Below are 18040 nucleotides of genomic sequence, written 5' to 3' on the forward strand. Positions count from 1 at the left end.
TTATGTCTCTTGAGTCCCACCTTTTCTCCAGTTTTAAGACAGTTGGTCATTTCAGGAGTTGATGTCAGTAAAAATGGCAATTGTAAAATATTCCAGATAAGTAAAATTTGTGTGTCCAAAAATTTGAATGAAGCATTGAGTTTTTAAACTTTAAACCAACATATTTTCTAAGGAAAAACCATTGTACACTTACCTTAAAAGCTTCTTTTTCTTTTATTAGTTCGGCTCTTTGAACTTTTAATCTTCCCAATTTGTCAGTGTCCTCACTAAAACAATTGAGGTTTTATTTAGTACAGTAAACTTTTTAATGGAATAAAACTTTTTATTACTTTCCAAGATTGTTTTGTACACTCAAACTTAATTTGGAACAAGTGCCTTGGTGTTGTTCTTCTTTTTAAGAGGCTGATGGCCTTTTTAAACCTTATCGTGTTTTTAGGCCCTAAGCCTTTGTATGAGACATATACAACAAACAAGGGATGAGTTTATAGAGTATGAGAGTGAACTCAAACTGTAAAAATGTAGTTGCAGGAACTAAGATTGACCCTCGACATTGCTGCCATTAGTCTGTTGTGCTACTAATATTGAGCCACCAACTTACCATTAATATAAATTCATTTTTAAAATAATATAAAATTCAAGAATCTTTCCTTAAGGAACCATTGTCTTTTTAACAGTAAATTTAGCACGGCATCCCAGAACTTAGGATTTTGTCCATACCATAAAAGTTAACTTTTCATAGAATGTTTTGATATTTTATTTGTTTAAAAGATCAGCAAATTTCTACAATTTTTAAAAGTTTGTGAGGCTGTAAATGTGTTAACCATAAGAAGACCGATGTTTCTACTTTTTACAGTACTAACACACTTGGCAGATATGGTTTTTATGTTAACTGACCAGGATGTCTGTAGGCTCTCACAGGATTGTGACATTGAGAGGTCGTTGGTGGACCAGCTGAGCAGTGACAGTCTAGACAGGTTGAGGTTGGACGGGTAACCTTCCTTGCGCAACTTCTCTGCCTCCATAGGGTCATTGTAGCGGAACATGTTGTTCCTACCTAGCAAGATCTGGCATCCTATAAAACAGACAAGTCTTACTACAGCATTCAAGTTTTCTTACAAAAAGACTAAAGCTATAATCTTCTATAATATTGGTTTAATTTCAAGACAAAACAACTATAAAACATTGTCTTGCTGTGAGGGTCTGAAGGTCAGACTCTAGTTGGGTCAGGTCAGGTCAAAAATGTTGGTCCTCGAGTTTCAGGCTAAAATCAAGTTGCTTTGGAAACTAATTGTAAACATCTTTCACGGTCACAATGAAATTGTAAACATCTTGTGCAGTGAAGGCAAAATTTAGAATGTTTTCCACAGTCACAACGGAATAAAGATCATCTCCTGCGACCTAGGCAAAATTGTGAATACTTTCCGTAGTCACGGCGAAATCGTGAAAGTTCCACGGTCACGGCAAAACCAAGAACATATTCCGCAGTCATGTTGAAACTGTGAACATCTTCCGTGGTCACAGTAAAATCTAGAAGATCTACCGCAGACTTATGAACGTCTGCTGCAGTCGCACCCAAATCAAGAACATTTCCTGCAGTGTCAAAGCTATTGTTAGTATCTTCCCCAGTCACGATGAAATCGGGAACATTTTCTGTCCCCCACAATTGCAGCCAAACCTTGAACATCACACTCAATCGTGAGGTGAAATTGTCAATATGCAATCCATCTTGTTAGACGCTTTCTGCTATCCCAAAAAATAATCTCTAAAAAAAGGCTTTGTGGTGAGTTGTTGGCTATTGGTTGTAGCACCACGGACTTCGTGCCCAAAGCAGCAATGTCGTAGGTTTGGATCCTGGCACCTGCCACTACTTTTTATCAGTACAGTTCACCCTCGTACTGCACCAGCTCACCCCTTGCTTTCGAGGATATGTTCCTTGCACAAGCCTCTATGGCCCATTATTAGTATTAAGCAAAGATACATTAGTATTAAAAAGGCTCGGTTCAGATCGACCCGACCCAATTTGACCCGAAAATAATTTTAGCCCTGAACCAAATCCCTCAGGCCAACTGCCCTTAGCCTAACCCTGCCAGAAAATATCGGTGACCCACAGACTTTGTTATTGTGTATTACTTTAACGTCCGATTTCACCAAACACTTAAACCGCCATTAAACCATGCTTAAACTGCAGTTACCTCTTAACTGACAAAATCGGATTTTACCACTCGCCGTTAGATAATTAACAGCCCAATTTTGACGGGTTAACTTCTTTAATCTTTTGTAAGTAAATATAAGCTAGCTTTAAGTTTAAGTTTTAGGTTTATATGGAAAGGCCAAATGCTAGAATAGTCGAGGCGCTGAGGGGGTTTGAGCATGCATAAAAGTGTAACGAAATTTGACTTTTGATTGTTGCTATGGGTACCTAGTAGATGAAGAAAATCGATGTTGTCGCATTTCTAGGTGGTTAATAACATGGGGGGGAGGGGGTGAAGTTGGGGGGCCGCCCGGGGGGCCGCCGCGCACAAAATAGCTTATATCTCAAGAACCAAAAGTCATATGAATACGTTAGACATGTTAAACTGTGCAGAAAAATGCATTCTACAAAGAGATTATGTAGTAGATTCACGGAAATTGACAAGAAGTTACTAAAAATTATATTTTTTAAATTTACGATAAGTATAATCAGGAGTATAATGGTTTTTGTTGTTGTTTAGAACCACTATTTTTTTTATTGACAACTTTTGAGAGTAGTACACAATAGGTAAATAGTATTTCTGTATAATGAAACTATTGCGGTACATAACTTAACAGCTATACAATCCTCAGATCCAATAAACATAACACAAACAAAGGCGCAAAACGCGTCGCGGTCATTGTTCCTGCTGCCGTAACTATTAATGGCGAGTACAGTTCAAGCTGATACTTATATTATACTTTTAGAAAGATGGAGATTCTGAGGATTCATTTTCATATATATAAAATAGTATTGAGTGACTATTATGTAGCGAGAAATATAGTTTGTAAAAGAAGAGAGTTCAAAATAAATTTTTGTGGTGGATCGTTTCCATCACGATCTGAAACTGCAATAAATTCCCTACAATTTATATATCTCAGAATCTGAGGTTGGTTATAACAATTTTATGTAGTTTTGAAAAGGTCATAGAAATTATGTTTTCGTAAAAAAATGTTAACATTTCACATTCTGACGTAAATTACTCAGGAAATTTCGATTTCAACTACATTTAACTATATATTTTTAGAAAGAGCTTTTACTCTTTGAATACAATGGAAATTCCATGTACAGTATCTAAACTTAAATTTATTTCATTACAATACAAAATTGATGGTAAAAGAAAAGAAACTAAGGGTTCACAATAAAAGTTTACAAAGGGTGGCAAATGAATTTACTAATTTAAGCTTTAGGCTAGGCCTATTACAATAGTTCTAATTTAGGTTGAGGGGTTATATTGCATGGATCTCAGGTGGGGTGATCGAGCGGCATTTGAATTTAATCTTGTGATTATATATAGCCTAATTAAATTTTGTTTTGAAATATAAATTATGTTCGAATTATTTTCTGATAGGCTGAATTAATTAATGTTCTGAATAAGCTTCTATTAGTTTCTTGACTTTTAAATTCTGGTACAAAAGTTCAAAAGTTAGGCTTAAAAATGTTCTAATGGCTTCGATCCAAGGAAAGAAAATGTCTACTGGAGTGATCTCACCAAAATTGATGTCTTCTTCACAGTTAAATTTCTTGATGTTGTGTAGTTATTAATGTTTGTAACAAGGACGGATCTTCTTTAATCAAATTTCACTAATTTATTCCAAATATATGCACTTTTTTATAAATTTTTATATTAAAATATGCAGTTTTCAATTTATATCTTCATACTAGCTCAGCACTCTTGGAAGTGAGGAAGTTGCATTGTTGCATTCACATATGTCAATGCTGACTTTATCACGGAAAATTGTAGGCCACTGTTCACACATATATTATAACAATTTTCATTTGCTATAGAGCTAAATTTGAATTTTGACAAGTTATTTAAGTAAAATTATATTGAATTTGAAGCAATTTTGTTACAAAAAGTTATAGGCTATTATATATTTACATGAAATAAGGTTATTTGAAAATGCTCTATATTATATTGTATTGAATCAATAACCTATTGGTCTGTTTGGCCATATATTATACAAGGTTTGATAAAGGGAGATAGATTGAAAAAAATTAAGTTATTGTATTTAAAATTTTTGTGAAAATACTGAATTGTTACAGCAGTATAATATTTATTTACTGTTGATGCAATAAATTTATTTCTTATACAACAATTAAATAAAATTTGGTAATTAAACTAGTTTTGTAGTTTTTTTATAATTTTATTTTTATGCGTATTTAAAAAAAAACATTGATATTTCTACGTAAGGATTCATATTTTACACAACCTTAACATTTGGATAATATGGATAAAGACCTTATTTTTATGATTTTTGCGGGTTGATTTGGACATTTCTAATTTGCATAATCCAAAAATTTGCCAACCTCTTGCTACTACGCCTAAAAGCATTGCTGAAAAATATATATTTTTATATTATTATATTCTACATTTATCACTGAAACATAATATATAGTACATATCTACTTATATGGGCATGTAACTGTTCTCTGGTAAAATATATGTTACCACTACAAAAGGGCCAAAATATAACCACCACTAGTACCCAGATAGGGTCAAGGATTGAGAGAGAAGAAGTAAAATTATAATGCTTCGAACTTCAACTAATCAGCTGTTCAGGCAAATTTAATTGTTAACGATTGGTGCGATGATTCGTTGCATTACTGTCAGAGACAATGAGGGGTAAAGAAAAAATAACCTCTCTTTTTAAGTTTTGAGTAGTGGTTTTTGATAATTAAAATACTGTCGCAGGTTAATTAGTGCACACAACTCGCGTAAATAGTGTGACACTCGTAGAAGTTTTTAAGGCACTCGCCAAGGCTTGTATTTAACATTTTCTACTCGTATCGTTTACACTACCTTTACGCGATCGCCGAAACAGCTGTTGCACCAATTGTGCTGCCTGGTCAGGTGATGGAAACGTTCAACCACCAAAATTTATTTTGAACTCTCTTCTTTTACAAACTATATTTCTCGCTACATAATAGTCACTCAATACTATACTATTTTATATATATGAAAATGAATCTTCAGAATCTCCATCTTTCTAAAAGTATAATATAAGTAGCAGCTTGAACTGTACTCGCCATTAATAGTTACGGCAGCAGGAAGAATGACCGCGACGCGTTTTGCGCCTTTGTTTGTGTTATGTTTATTGGATCTGAGGATTGTATAGCTGTTAAGTTATGTACCGCAATAGTTTCATTATACAGAAATACTATTTACCTATTGTGTACTACTCTCAAAAGTTGTCAATAAAAAAATTAGTGGTTCTAAACAACAACAAAAACCATTATACTCCTGATTATACTTATCGTAAATTTAAAAAATATAATTTTTAGTAACTTCTTGTCAATTTCCGTGAAACTACTACATAATCTCTTTGTAGAATGCATTTTTCTGCACAGTTTGACATGTCTAACGTATTCATATGACTTTTGGTTCTTGAGATATAAGCTATTTTGTGCGCGGCGGCCCCCCGGGCGGCCCCCCAACTTCACCCCCTCCCCCCATGTTATTAACCACCTAGAAATGCGACAACATCGATTTTCTTCATCTACTAGGTACCCATAGCAACAATCAAAAGTCAAATTTCGTTACACTTTTATGCATGCTCAAACCCCCTCAGCGCCTGGACTAGAAGGGCATATGATACAAATCAGCTTTTGAAAGTGATAGTGATGAAGAGTAGCCTATGTTGTTCGCCGAACTAGGTGGATAAGAGAAAGGATTAGTAATTTTAATAATGTAGACAAAACTTATGTTATTAATAGATATGAATTATCAAAACGTTAAATGCCTTTTCTTTAGGTTATCCCTCAAGGTTTTTAGTAAACTGGTATCTCTAGGTATGTGATTAGCGATCGCGTTGAACTGATTGGCGATCAAGAGCCACTCTTTTATCCCGTCTGAAAAGAGTGTTTTTATCCAACATTATCAAAATCCTTTTTTCTTTGTTCGAAAAATTAGGCTCCCTTTTTTTCCCCGGTTTTGGGTAACCCTAACCTACGCTCAAACAATTGTTTTGCGTTCGGTCAGACATAATTAGGGATAAAAAACTAAACCTAAATTGGCATTATTCTGCTAGTATTTATAGAAAATCATTATTTTGATGTTATCTTTATTATGTCTCAATCTTGTAACTATTTTTGCCTCCTTTTTCCCACTACTTGAAATGTACTAAACTGGTTAGTTAACAAACAGAAATCTTGAACTTCCCTTTAAAAAGTTATATTTTGAGTCTTAACTCAACAGCAAAATCTATCATTAGGGCCCCTCATGTAAACAATAACAAAAGATTTAAGCATAACCAAAAATTGGGTATTGTAGTGTACCTTGGGACAGCCTGGTGGGTTTGTCTATAAGGCAGCCGTTGACCCAACACTGAGCTGCAGCATGGTGAGGTACAAGAGTAGCCACCCCAGCAGACAACACAATGCTGCAGTGTTGCTGTTCTACATCAACACCACTCAACACTATATCAGGCTTGGGACAAGCGTCATCTGACCCAATCACCGTCTCTCCATCCTGACAACATAATATAGTTGTGTAGTTACTCCACCAGACAACACAATGCTGCAGTGTTGCTGCTCTACATCAACACCACTCAACACTATATCAGGCTTGGGACAAGCGTCATCTGACCCAATCACCGTCTCTCCATCCTGACAACATAATATAGTTGTGTAGTTACTCCACCAGACAACACAATGCTGCAGTGTTGCTGCTCTACATCAACACCACTCAACGCTATATCAGGCTTGGGACAAGCGTCATCTGACCCAATCACCGTCTCTCCACCCTGACAACATAATATAGTTATGTAGTTACTCCACCAGACAACACCATGCTGCAGTGTTGCTGTTCTACATCAACACCACTCAACACTATATCAGGCTTGGGACAAGCGTCATCTGACCCAATCACCGTCTCTCCATCCTGACAACATAATATAGTTGTGTAGTTACTCCACCAGACAACACAATGCTGCAGTGTTGCTGCTCTACATCAACACCACTCAACGCTATATCAGGCTTGGGACAAGCGTCATCTGACCCAATCACCGTCTCTCCACCCTGACAACATAATATAGTTATGTAGTTACTCCACCAGACAACACCATGCTGCAGTGTTGCTGCTCTACATCAACACCACTCAACACTATATCAGGCTTGGGACAATCGTCATCTGACCCAATCACCGTCTCTCCATCCTGACAACATAATATAGTTATGTAGTTACTCCACCAGACAACACCATGCTGCAGTGTTGCTGCTCTACATCAACACCACTCAACACTATATCAGGCTTGGGACAAGCGTCATCTGACCCAATCACCGTCTCTCCACCCTGACAACATAATATAGTTATGTAGTTACTCCACCAGAAAACACCATGCTGCAGTGTTGCTGCTCTACATCAACACCACTCAACACTATATCAGGCTTGGGACAATCGTCATCTGATCCAATCACCGTCTCTCCATCCTGACAACATAATATAGTTGTGTAGTTACTCCACCAGACAACACAATGCTGCAGTGTTGCTGCTCTACATCAACACCACTCAACGCTATATCAGGCTTGGGACAAGCGTCATCTGACCCAATCACCGTCTCTCCACCCTGACAACATAATATAGTTGTGCAGTTACTCCACCAGACAACACAATGCTGCAGTGTTGCTGCTCTACATCAACACCACTCAACGCTATATCAGGCTTGGGACAAGCGTCATCTGCGCCGATCACCGTCTCTCCATCCTGACAACATAATATAGTTACGGAAAGTAAATAAAAGAAACGTCTTATAACACTTAAAACATATATTTACGCTTATACTGTTACTCACAAGACGGTAAATATACAAAAACGATGGTAAGTGGTAGAGATGTGCGAGCACAGGTTTTTCAGGTCGAGTCGAGTTCGAGTCGAGTAATTGGCAAAAGATTCGAGTCTCGAGTTCGAGTCGAGTTTAAACCCAAAAGATCGAAGAATGTGTAAGTTTAAGTAACTCCTTAGGCCTAGAGCATGTAACTGTTAAAACAACCTTGTTACAAGCTGAAATATGATTATAAATAAATAAATTATTAATATTTGTGCAGTAACATATCAATATAATGCATAGAAAATAATTTTAAAACAACAACAATAGAGCTCATAAATGAACTTCTACTTCTGTAAAAAAAGGTAAGTGAGCATACATTTTTTTATCCAAAAATAAAATACAATAATCCCTATTGATAAGTAATATTGCATAATACTTGGCTAAAATTACTTAATACTTGCATCTATTAGTTATTAAGGTTGCAATTACAATAGCCTAATAAGTTTAATAAAGAGATTTATTCTAAAACTTGAAATGTTATTTCCTACCTTTTCACCTTTAGTTTTGTAAGTTTATTACCATTATTCTTTTAGTTGGTGTGGTTTTTGTAACAGTAGGCCTACAAAATTTCCAATGGTTTGACAGTGGATAAAGTAAAAATAAATTTTGAAATAAAGAAAATTAATTTTTTTAATCTTGTATGTTAATTGTAAACAAACATTCTGTCAAAATACTCAAAATATGTTAAAAATGAAGTACAAATAGGCCTACAAGTAGTCTACCTTACTGATAAACAAAACAATTGTAGATTGAAAATTGTACTGAATAATGTAATAGGCTCATACAATAGTAGTTATAGAAATCAAATGAAACCTAGACTTAGGCCTAACTCACTATAATCAATTGTATTCCATGCACATTAACCACATTAATGCAAGTTGTCATGAAGGAAAACAAACTATGTAATCTAGAAGGCCAAGTGCTAGCACTTAATTATTTTGAGATATTTGTAAGCTTTTTTTAGGAGTGCTACTATTGTCCTCATGAATGATTTCATACTTATTTATGAGTTATCTAATGTTTTACAAGTTTACAGAATAATTATTTTCAACCACGGTAGCATCAATTTATAATTATCAACTTCTGTTAAGAAGGCCAATGACCCAAAACATCATGATTGTGCAATGTTGTATTTTGACATAAAAATGTAAATCATGGTATTAACTCTAATTTGAATATTTCTCCTGGTCCCTTGCAGATTGTATTTTCAATGCTAAATAATTAATTGTGGTCAATTCAAATTATATTTTTGATGATTCAAATCTCCTATACAAAAAGACAAAAGTCAAACCAGACAAGGAAAAAACCTGCTATTGTAATCCCCCTGCCCCTACCCAGCCATTTCGGAAGTGGTGAAAGTCTAGTCTGGTCTAAATATAGCTCCAAGGTCTTACCCTCCCCTTCCCCCCAACCCCCTACACCATTCACTGTTGCCGACTTGCCGGCTGCCGGGCTGCCGGCTCAGTTCGAGGTCATTGCACAACCCCTCCCTCCTTCTATTGTTTTGCCTTTTGTAGTGTTTCTATTCTTTTTAAAACTTAACTGACTTTTTTAAACATAGATTTATTGCTTGTAACAGTTCAGTAGTGGAATTTTCTATTGTGAAACAGTACTTTAAAACAAAATCACTACCGATCATGTCATTCAGTGTCAAGTCCAGATTATGCCATTGCCAGTCAGTCCGGCGACTGCTTTGAGTTGACCTATTCTGTTGTGACAGCTATAAAAATAGGTTAGGACAACTACCTCTTGCTTATTTCTACACTGTAGAAATATTTGTATTACTGTAGAATCTATAGTAATACAAATTATAAAGCATTTTATGTAAACACAACTTACATTTTAACAAATATTGATTTTTTACAATTTTAAACCAAACTCTACTCGAATCTGCCGAGTTCAAAGATAAGCTCGAGTTTCAAGGCCGTACTCGACTCGAACTCGTAATCTCGAGTACTCGCACATCTCTAGTAAGTGGTGATCGATTTCGATTGGACACTCCAATCATCATCAGACCCAATAGGCGAATATTTAATAACACGTACAATGCTGATCAAGAAGTTATTTATAATATAGTTTTGTAGTTACTCCACCAGACAACACAATGCTGCAGTGTTGCTGCTCTACATCAACACCACTCAACACTATATCAGGCTTGGGACAAGCGTCATCTGACCTGATCACCGTCTCTCCATCCTGACAATACAATACAATATGTAGGCACTTATAAAGCATATTAAAGAAGCTAAGAGCAACTCAATAATTCAACCATTTTCGAGCGTGCTGGTCTAGTGGTAGAGCTTGTGGCTTTGGACCCCGAGGTCCATGGTTTAAATCCTGCCAACCACTAATGGATTTTATCCATAAATGATAATGTTGCAACCCTCTAGGACTAACCTGAAGTAATATGTAAAACAGTTCTGGGATAGAACCTAGTGTCCTAGGATGTGAAAGTTGGATACGGGAAGAAAACCACTTTACTACTTTCCAGAAAAAACTTACAGACAATTACCTTTTACCCACCACAAGACCCTTTTACGCTGAAAAAGAATGCATCCAAACATGACTTTATAACAAAGCATATTGTCTATTGTCTATTTTCTAGTAATCTGATTCATTGTAATTTAATAATTTTGTAGGTCATGGATTTACACGATCAAGTTTATATGATTACGAGGTTCAAATAGTTACATTGTAATGTGAAGGGTTTACCTTCAGGTGGTAGAGCGTGACCCCGGTGCTGAGCAGATTGTCATCAATGCCTATCAGATGAGGCATATCAGAGTCCAGTACCACTCCAGTGCCAGCCTTACGCAGACCCAACGCCTTCTGCTCTTGTAAGATCTTCTGAGTCTCACGCCACTTCTCCGCCCACTTCTCTGTCAGTACCTTCTCTTGGGCTTCCTTCTTTTGCAAAGTGGCAAGCATCTCTGGAGATTCCACTGACTGCAAACAAGAAATGTTCAAATTTTAAATAAACTGTAACAACTCTAACATTAAATGAACTATCACATTGTTTTGTCTAAACAATAAAAAAGTTTACGACTCTTGAGAATAATAAATCTCCCACAAGAATAAAAAATCTTTCAAAATCTTTGTTGAGAATTAATAAAAGTCATATCCGATCATATCCGGTTGACAAATTATGACGTACAATTAAAGTAGGCCTAGTAGAGTTTCCTTTGCATAGCATACCCTCTATTTGTACTAATTATGGTTTTCTTTTATGTTTGTTGGTTTCTTGTTTTGTTTTGACTACTATACAGTTCTCTGGTAGGTTTCCTACTGTAATTTTCCAACATTGGCTGAGGTTGTGTACTAATCTGTTATGTGTTAGGCATTTTCTAATCTGAAGACAGGACCAGATTCAAGATATTAAAAAGTCATGAACATTTTGTTGTTAACTAATTCTGATGAAAAATGTCTGTAATAGTCTCATAACAAAGTAGTATACCCTCACTTATTTTTATCCTGTTGAATATATTTTACACTTACCATTTCATTGCACAATAGACCCCTCAGTTTTGCAATTTCATCTCGGAGGTCCTTGATTAGTTTTACGTTGGGATCTTCATTGATGGTTGGTTTGTTGATAATGTTTTTGGCTCTGTTTGCGTATCTCAAAGTGCTTAAAGTCTCACTGTAATTGCACTCTGCCGGTGAAATAGCTGTACAAAATTAATAATTTATTTAAATTGTTCAATATAGTACCCTTAAAATACAAATTTGGAGAAATTTGGACATATACAAAATACTTTTTTTAAGTCGAGGCTTAATAGGGCTGTAAGCAGTGGAGCCACATATGGTGCATGTCTGTGTTTCAGGAAGATTTTAAAAAATCAAAAAATGTTTAAACTCAAACCTATGTTTAAGAAAAAATATCCAAATGAATGTCAGAGTTTATTGTTTTAGTTGTTTAAGTTATTTATTTTTTTTTTTAGCACTGTGGCCCTATAGAGAGAATATGGAGGATGTTATAGCTCCTGGTAGATTTCAGTTGCAGAAGCTCAATATCTTAAAATCAATAACTGTTACATTTTTGGGAATTTTTTATATTCATGTTTGCTTTGTGAGATGAGAAAGTAGCAAAAATTGTTTATACAAAAAACTGTGTATATTATGAATATGACAAATAAAGTGAAAGGAATATAAATACCCCCGCCGCAGCAAACCTGTAGAACAAGTGAATCTCCATCTACCTGTCTGGCATTCCACTAAATCATTCCCTTAAAATTGTCAGATTTATTTCCTATTCAAATATCATTAATTTTAATCAGTACTTAGGTTTGCTGCTACAGGGAAGACAATAAGGTGTGGTTTTTATTGAATAGCTTAGTATGAAGTAAAAAAATTCCAAATTTCATAAAAATATGTCTATAGACAAGCATGCTACAACAGTTTATTTAATCTCCATAAGATAAACATGGTAATTTTAAATTTAAACTTCTTGAAATTTTTTCCGTAACCGATAGGGATACAAAAACGCTTCAATATACTAAATCAACTGTTTTTTTTTAGCTCTACAAAATGTTTGGGAAAAAATTGCAAAATTTTATATTTTTGGGGTGAAAAATGAAACTGTCATAAACTTTTTATTTTAGAATTATTATTATATATATTTTTAATATGTTTTGAATGGATAGTGATATTTTAACAAGTAATAGCAATTTCTACAACTGTAATTCAATATTTTCATTACTCACCCTAACTTAGAGACCTTTATATTATCAACTAAACTATCAGTTAACTTCTCCTGGCGGTTAAGAAAAACATAATGACTAAAAAAAATTATAAATCTACCATGTTATCTTCATAAAAGAGGTTTTTTTCATTAGGTACCTATGGCAGTGTGACTTCATCAAGTGTGTCTTAGGTTCCAAGATGATACAGCACTTAAGCCGTGAGAACTATAGGGATACAATTTATTTTATTTTTTTAATTTTTTTTTATTACAATGGTTTGTGTACTAAAAGAATGATTTCAAAGAGCTCTCAAAATAAATAATTTATAAATAAAAAAACTTATATAAACAAAACGTTTTTAAACGCCCTAAAAAGTAGAAAATAATTTACAAATAATTTATAAATATGTTGAGAGAGTATAAATACGTACGATTTAAAACGAAAAACGTTGGGTGCATGCAATTAATTGATAATAATACATTAGTTCAGTAGGTGAAGGTAATTGTAAACTATCTATTGCATGCACCCCACGTTTTTCGTTTTAAATAGGGATGGACGGGTCCCGAAATTTCGGGAATTTTTCGGGAAAAAAATATTCCCGATTATCGGGACGGGATTACATTTGACTCGGGAATTTTTCGGGACGGGATTTGGTCCGATCATCGGCGATTTTTCCGCTTCGCGAGTGCCGATAACGCCGTTACTGCGAGCGATAGGTCCGCGAACGCAGGAGACGAAGTGATACCGACGATCGCGCCGATGTGACGATGTGACCGCGAGTCATGACGACGATCGCACTGTGACCGCGGAGTCATGCTGACGATCGCGCCGTGACCGCGAGTCATGACGACGATCGCGCCGTGACCGCGAGTCATGACGACGATCGCGCCGTGACCGCAAATCATACCGACGATCGTGCCGTGACCGCGAGTCATGACGACGATCGCGATGTGACCGCGAGTCATGACGACGATCGCACTGTGACCGCGGAGTCATGCTGACGATCGAGCCGTGATCGCGAGTCATACCGACGAACGCGCCGTGATCGCGAGTCATGACAACGATCGTGCCGTGACCGCGGAGTCATACCGACGATCGCGCCGTGACCGCGGAGTCATGCTGCCGATCGAGCCGTCATCGCGAGTCATACCGACGATCGCGCCGTGACCGCGAGTCATACCGACGATCGCGATGTGACCGCGAGTCATGACGACGATCGCACTGTGACCGTGGAGTCATGCTGACGATCGCGCCGTGACCGCGAGTCATGACGACGATCGCGCCGTGACCGCGAGTCATGACGACGATCGCGCCGTGACCGCGAGTCATACCGACGATCGTGCCGTGACTGCGAGTCATGACGACGATCGCGATGTGACCGCGAGTCATGACAACGATCGCACTGTGACCGCGGAGTCATGCTGACGATCGAGCCGTGATCGCGAGTCATACCGACGATCATGCCGTGACCGCGAGTCATACCGACGATAACCCCATGACCGCGGAGTCATACCGACGATCGCGCCGTGACCGCGAGTCATACCGACGATCGCGCCGTGACCGTGAGTCATACAGACGATCACCCCGTGACCCGCGAGTCACAAGTTACTATAGGTACCTGTAAATTGTTACCAAATTTTGGTTTTTATAGATCAGTGCCACAAATAGTGAAAATTGATTTCATATGTCTTTTTTTGGTAACTGCAATACAGTACTTTCTTTTTATGCACAGAAAAAAATCCCGTCCCGTCCCGTCCCGAAAATCGGGAAGGAAATAAAAATCCCGTCCCGTACCGTCCCGAACTAAAAATTCAATCCCGTCCATCCCTAGTTTTAAATCGTACAAGTATTTATACCCTCTCAACATATTTATAAATTATTTGTAAATTATTTTCTACTTTTTAGGGCGTTTAAAAACGTTTTGTTTAGCCTATAAAAGTTTTTTTATTTATAAATTATTTTATACTTTTTAGTTTTAATGTGTGTGCATGTTTAATCTATTTCAAGCGTCTATATCAGATTAAGACAGAGGCATGTGGGAAATCTAAGGTTTATTTGAGTTTCTTTGCATATAATTATGTATTAGATTGCATGTATGGCCTACCTACTAACTATAAATATATCAATCTATTTTATTTATTGTTTACTTTATAGAATACTAAATAAATAACAAATGACATTATTAACAAACTCCTTTATATCTGCAATCAGATTGTTTATCTTTATTTTGAAATGTTTGTTTGTATAAAGAATCTCTTGGGAGCAGAACCTGTACCTCTTAACCTCTGCTTTTTGAACTGTCAAATTTAAGTATTTACAGCTGACTTAAATTAGTTGATATATTTACATCCTTTCAAAATGTAAACATGAAAAATTTGGAAGCCCATGGGGCGTAGCCCAAGGGAAATATGAAAATTAAATTATATAATATCGCATTGTCATGTATTTGTGAGCTATGTTTTAAATTTCAAGTCTCTAGCTTATCGGTTACATCGTTTAAAATTAGGGATGGACGGGATTGAATTTTTAGTTCGGGACGGGACGGGACGGGATTTTTATTTCCTTCCCGATTTTCGGGACGGGACGGGACGGGATTTTTTTCTGTGCATAAAAAGAAAGTACTGTATTGCAGTTACCAAAAAAGACATACGAAATCAATTTTTACCATTTGTGGCACTGATCTATAAAAACCAAAAAATGGGTAACAATTTACAGGTACCTATAGAAACTTGTGACTCGCGGGTCACGAGGTGATTGTCTGTATGACTCACGGTCATGGCGCGATCGTCGTCATGACTCGCGGTCACGGCGCGATCGTCGGTATGACTTCGCGGTCACGGGGTTATCGTCAGTATGACTCCACGGTCACGGCGCGATCGTCGTCATGACTCGCGGTCACGGCACGATCGTCGGTATGACTCGCGGTCACGGCGCGATCGTCGGTATGACTCGCGGTCACGGCGCGATCGTCGGTATGACTCGCGGTCACGGCGCGATCGTCGGTATGACTCGCGGTCACGGCGCGGTCGTCGGTAGGACTCCGCGGTCACGGCGTAATCGTCGAAATGACTTCGTCTCCTGCGTTCGCGGCCTATCGCTCGCAATAACGGCGTTATCGGCACTCGCGAAGCGGAAAAATCGCCGACGATCGGACCAAATCCCGTCCCGAAAAATTCCCGAGTCAAATGTAATCCCGTCCCGATAATCGGGAATATTTTTTTCCCGAAAAATTCCCGAAATTTCGGGACCCGTCCATCCCTATTTAAAATTGATATCAAAATTTGTAGGAAAGCGAGCTAATAAAAACAAGCCCATGGGGTGTAGCCCGAAAGGAAATATGAAAATTAAATGATATAATATTGCAATGTCATCCATTTGTGAGCTATGTTTCAAATTTCAAGTCTCTAGCTCATCGGGAAGTATCAAAATTTGCAAGAAATCGATTTAATAAAAACAAGCCCATGGGGCTTAGCCCAAGGGAAATATGAAAATTAAATTGTATAATATTGCATTGTCTTCCATTTGTGAGATATGTTTCAAGTTTCAAGTCCCTAGCTCATCGGGAAGTTAGTATAAAATCGGTTGCAAAATTTGTAGCGGACAAGAAAGCGACCTAATAAAAACGTTTTAAAAAATATATTTACCTGCTATCATTATGGTCTTGGAGTTTCCACCCAAACTGTCCTTCAGTAGCCATGTGAGCACAGAGTCTCTGTAAGGTATGAAGGAAGACTTGCGACCACCGTCAGGAGTGGACAGTTCTGACAAGGCTGATATGACAGAGCCTAGAGTCACCAGAGACTTGTTGATATGAGCTCCTTCCTTTAGCCGCTGACCTGTTGCCCCCGTCGCATCAGCTCGCTCACTAAACACCATACAACAAAGTCACATTAGACTTGCGGCCACCAGAGACTTGTTGATATGAGCTCCCTCCTTGAGCCCCTGACCTGTTGCCCCCGTCCCATCAGCTCGCTCACTGAACACCATACAACAAAGTCACATTAGACTTGCAGCCACCAGACTTGTTGATAAGAGCTCCCTCCTTGAGCCCCTGACCTGTTGCCCCCGTCCCATCAGCTCGCTCACTGAACACCATACAACAAAGTCACATTAGACTTGCAGCCACCAGACTTGTTGATAAGAGCTCCCTCCTTGAGCCCCTGACCTGTTGCCCCCGTCCCATCAGCTCGCTCACTGAACACCATACAACAAAGTCACATTAGACTTGCGGCCACCAGACTTGTTGATAAGAGCTCCCTCCTTGAGCCCCTGACCTGTTGCCCCCGTCCCATCAGCTCGCTCACTGAACACCATACAACAAAGTCACATTAGACTTGCAGCCACCAGACTTGTTGATATGAGCTCCCTCCTTGAGCCCCTGACCTGTTGCCCCCGTCCCATCAGCTCGCTCACTAAACACCATACAACAAAGTCATATTAGACTTGCAGCCACCAGACTTGTTGATATGAGCTCCCTCCTTGAGCCCCTGACCTGTCGCCCCCGTCGTATCAGCTCACTCACTGAACACCATACAACAAAGTCATATTAGACTTGCAGCCACCAGAGACTTGTTGATATGAGCTCCCTCCTTGAGCCCCTGACCTGTTGCCCCCGTCCCATCAGCTCACTCACTGAACACCATACAACAAAGTCATATTAGACTTGCAGCCACCAGAGACTTGTTGATATGAGCTCCCTCCTTGAGCCCCTGACCTGTCGCCCCCGTCGCATCAGCTCACTCACTGAACACCATACAACAAAGTCATATTAGACTTGCAGCCACCAGACTTGTTGATAAGAGCTCCCTCCTTGAGCCCCTGACCTGTTGCCCCCGTCCCATCAGCTCGCTCACTGAACACCATACAACAAAGTCATATTAGACTTGCAGCCACCAGAGACTTGTTGATATGAGCTCCCTCCTTGAGCCCCTGACCTGTCGCCCCCGTCGTATCAGCTCACTCACTGAACACCATACAACAAAGTCATATTAGACTTGCAGCCACCAGAGACTTGTTGATATGAGCTCCCTCCTTGAGCCCCTGACCTGTTGCCCCCGTCCCATCAGCTCACTCACTGAACACCATACAACAAAGTCACATTAGACTTGCAGCCACCAGACTTGTTGATATGAGCTCCCTCCTTGAGCCCCTGACCTGTTGCCCCCGTCCCATCAGCTCCCTCACTGAACACCATACAACAAAGTCACATTAGACTTGCAGCCACCAGACTTGTTGATATGAGCTCCCTCCTTGAGCCCCTGACCTGTCGCCCCCGTCCCATCAGCTCCCTCACTGAACAC

General features: G+C 38.4%; 1 protein-coding gene across 1 annotated transcript in view; it reads right to left on the bottom strand.

Annotated features, from left to right (window-relative positions):
• Positions 1-18040, bottom strand: part of LOC128985930 (kinesin-like protein Klp98A) — a 60996-nt gene that overhangs the window by 23143 nt on the left and 19813 nt on the right. Inside the window, exons 7-12 of the mRNA XM_054405921.1 lie at positions 16385-16605; positions 11548-11726; positions 10771-11004; positions 6509-6701; positions 895-1072; positions 194-266 (exon numbers count right to left, since the gene is read on the bottom strand). Coding sequence (XP_054261896.1) covers positions 194-266; positions 895-1072; positions 6509-6701; positions 10771-11004; positions 11548-11726; positions 16385-16605 — 1078 coding nt within the window. The remainder of the gene's footprint in view (positions 1-193; positions 267-894; positions 1073-6508; positions 6702-10770; positions 11005-11547; positions 11727-16384; positions 16606-18040) is intronic.

This window comes from Macrosteles quadrilineatus, unplaced genomic scaffold (genome assembly GCF_028750875.1).
Source record: "Macrosteles quadrilineatus isolate MER2022 unplaced genomic scaffold, UCM_ALF_1.0 Scaffold_2__2_contigs__length_208266976, whole genome shotgun sequence".
Classification (NCBI taxonomy): Eukaryota; Metazoa; Arthropoda; class Insecta; order Hemiptera; family Cicadellidae; genus Macrosteles; species Macrosteles quadrilineatus.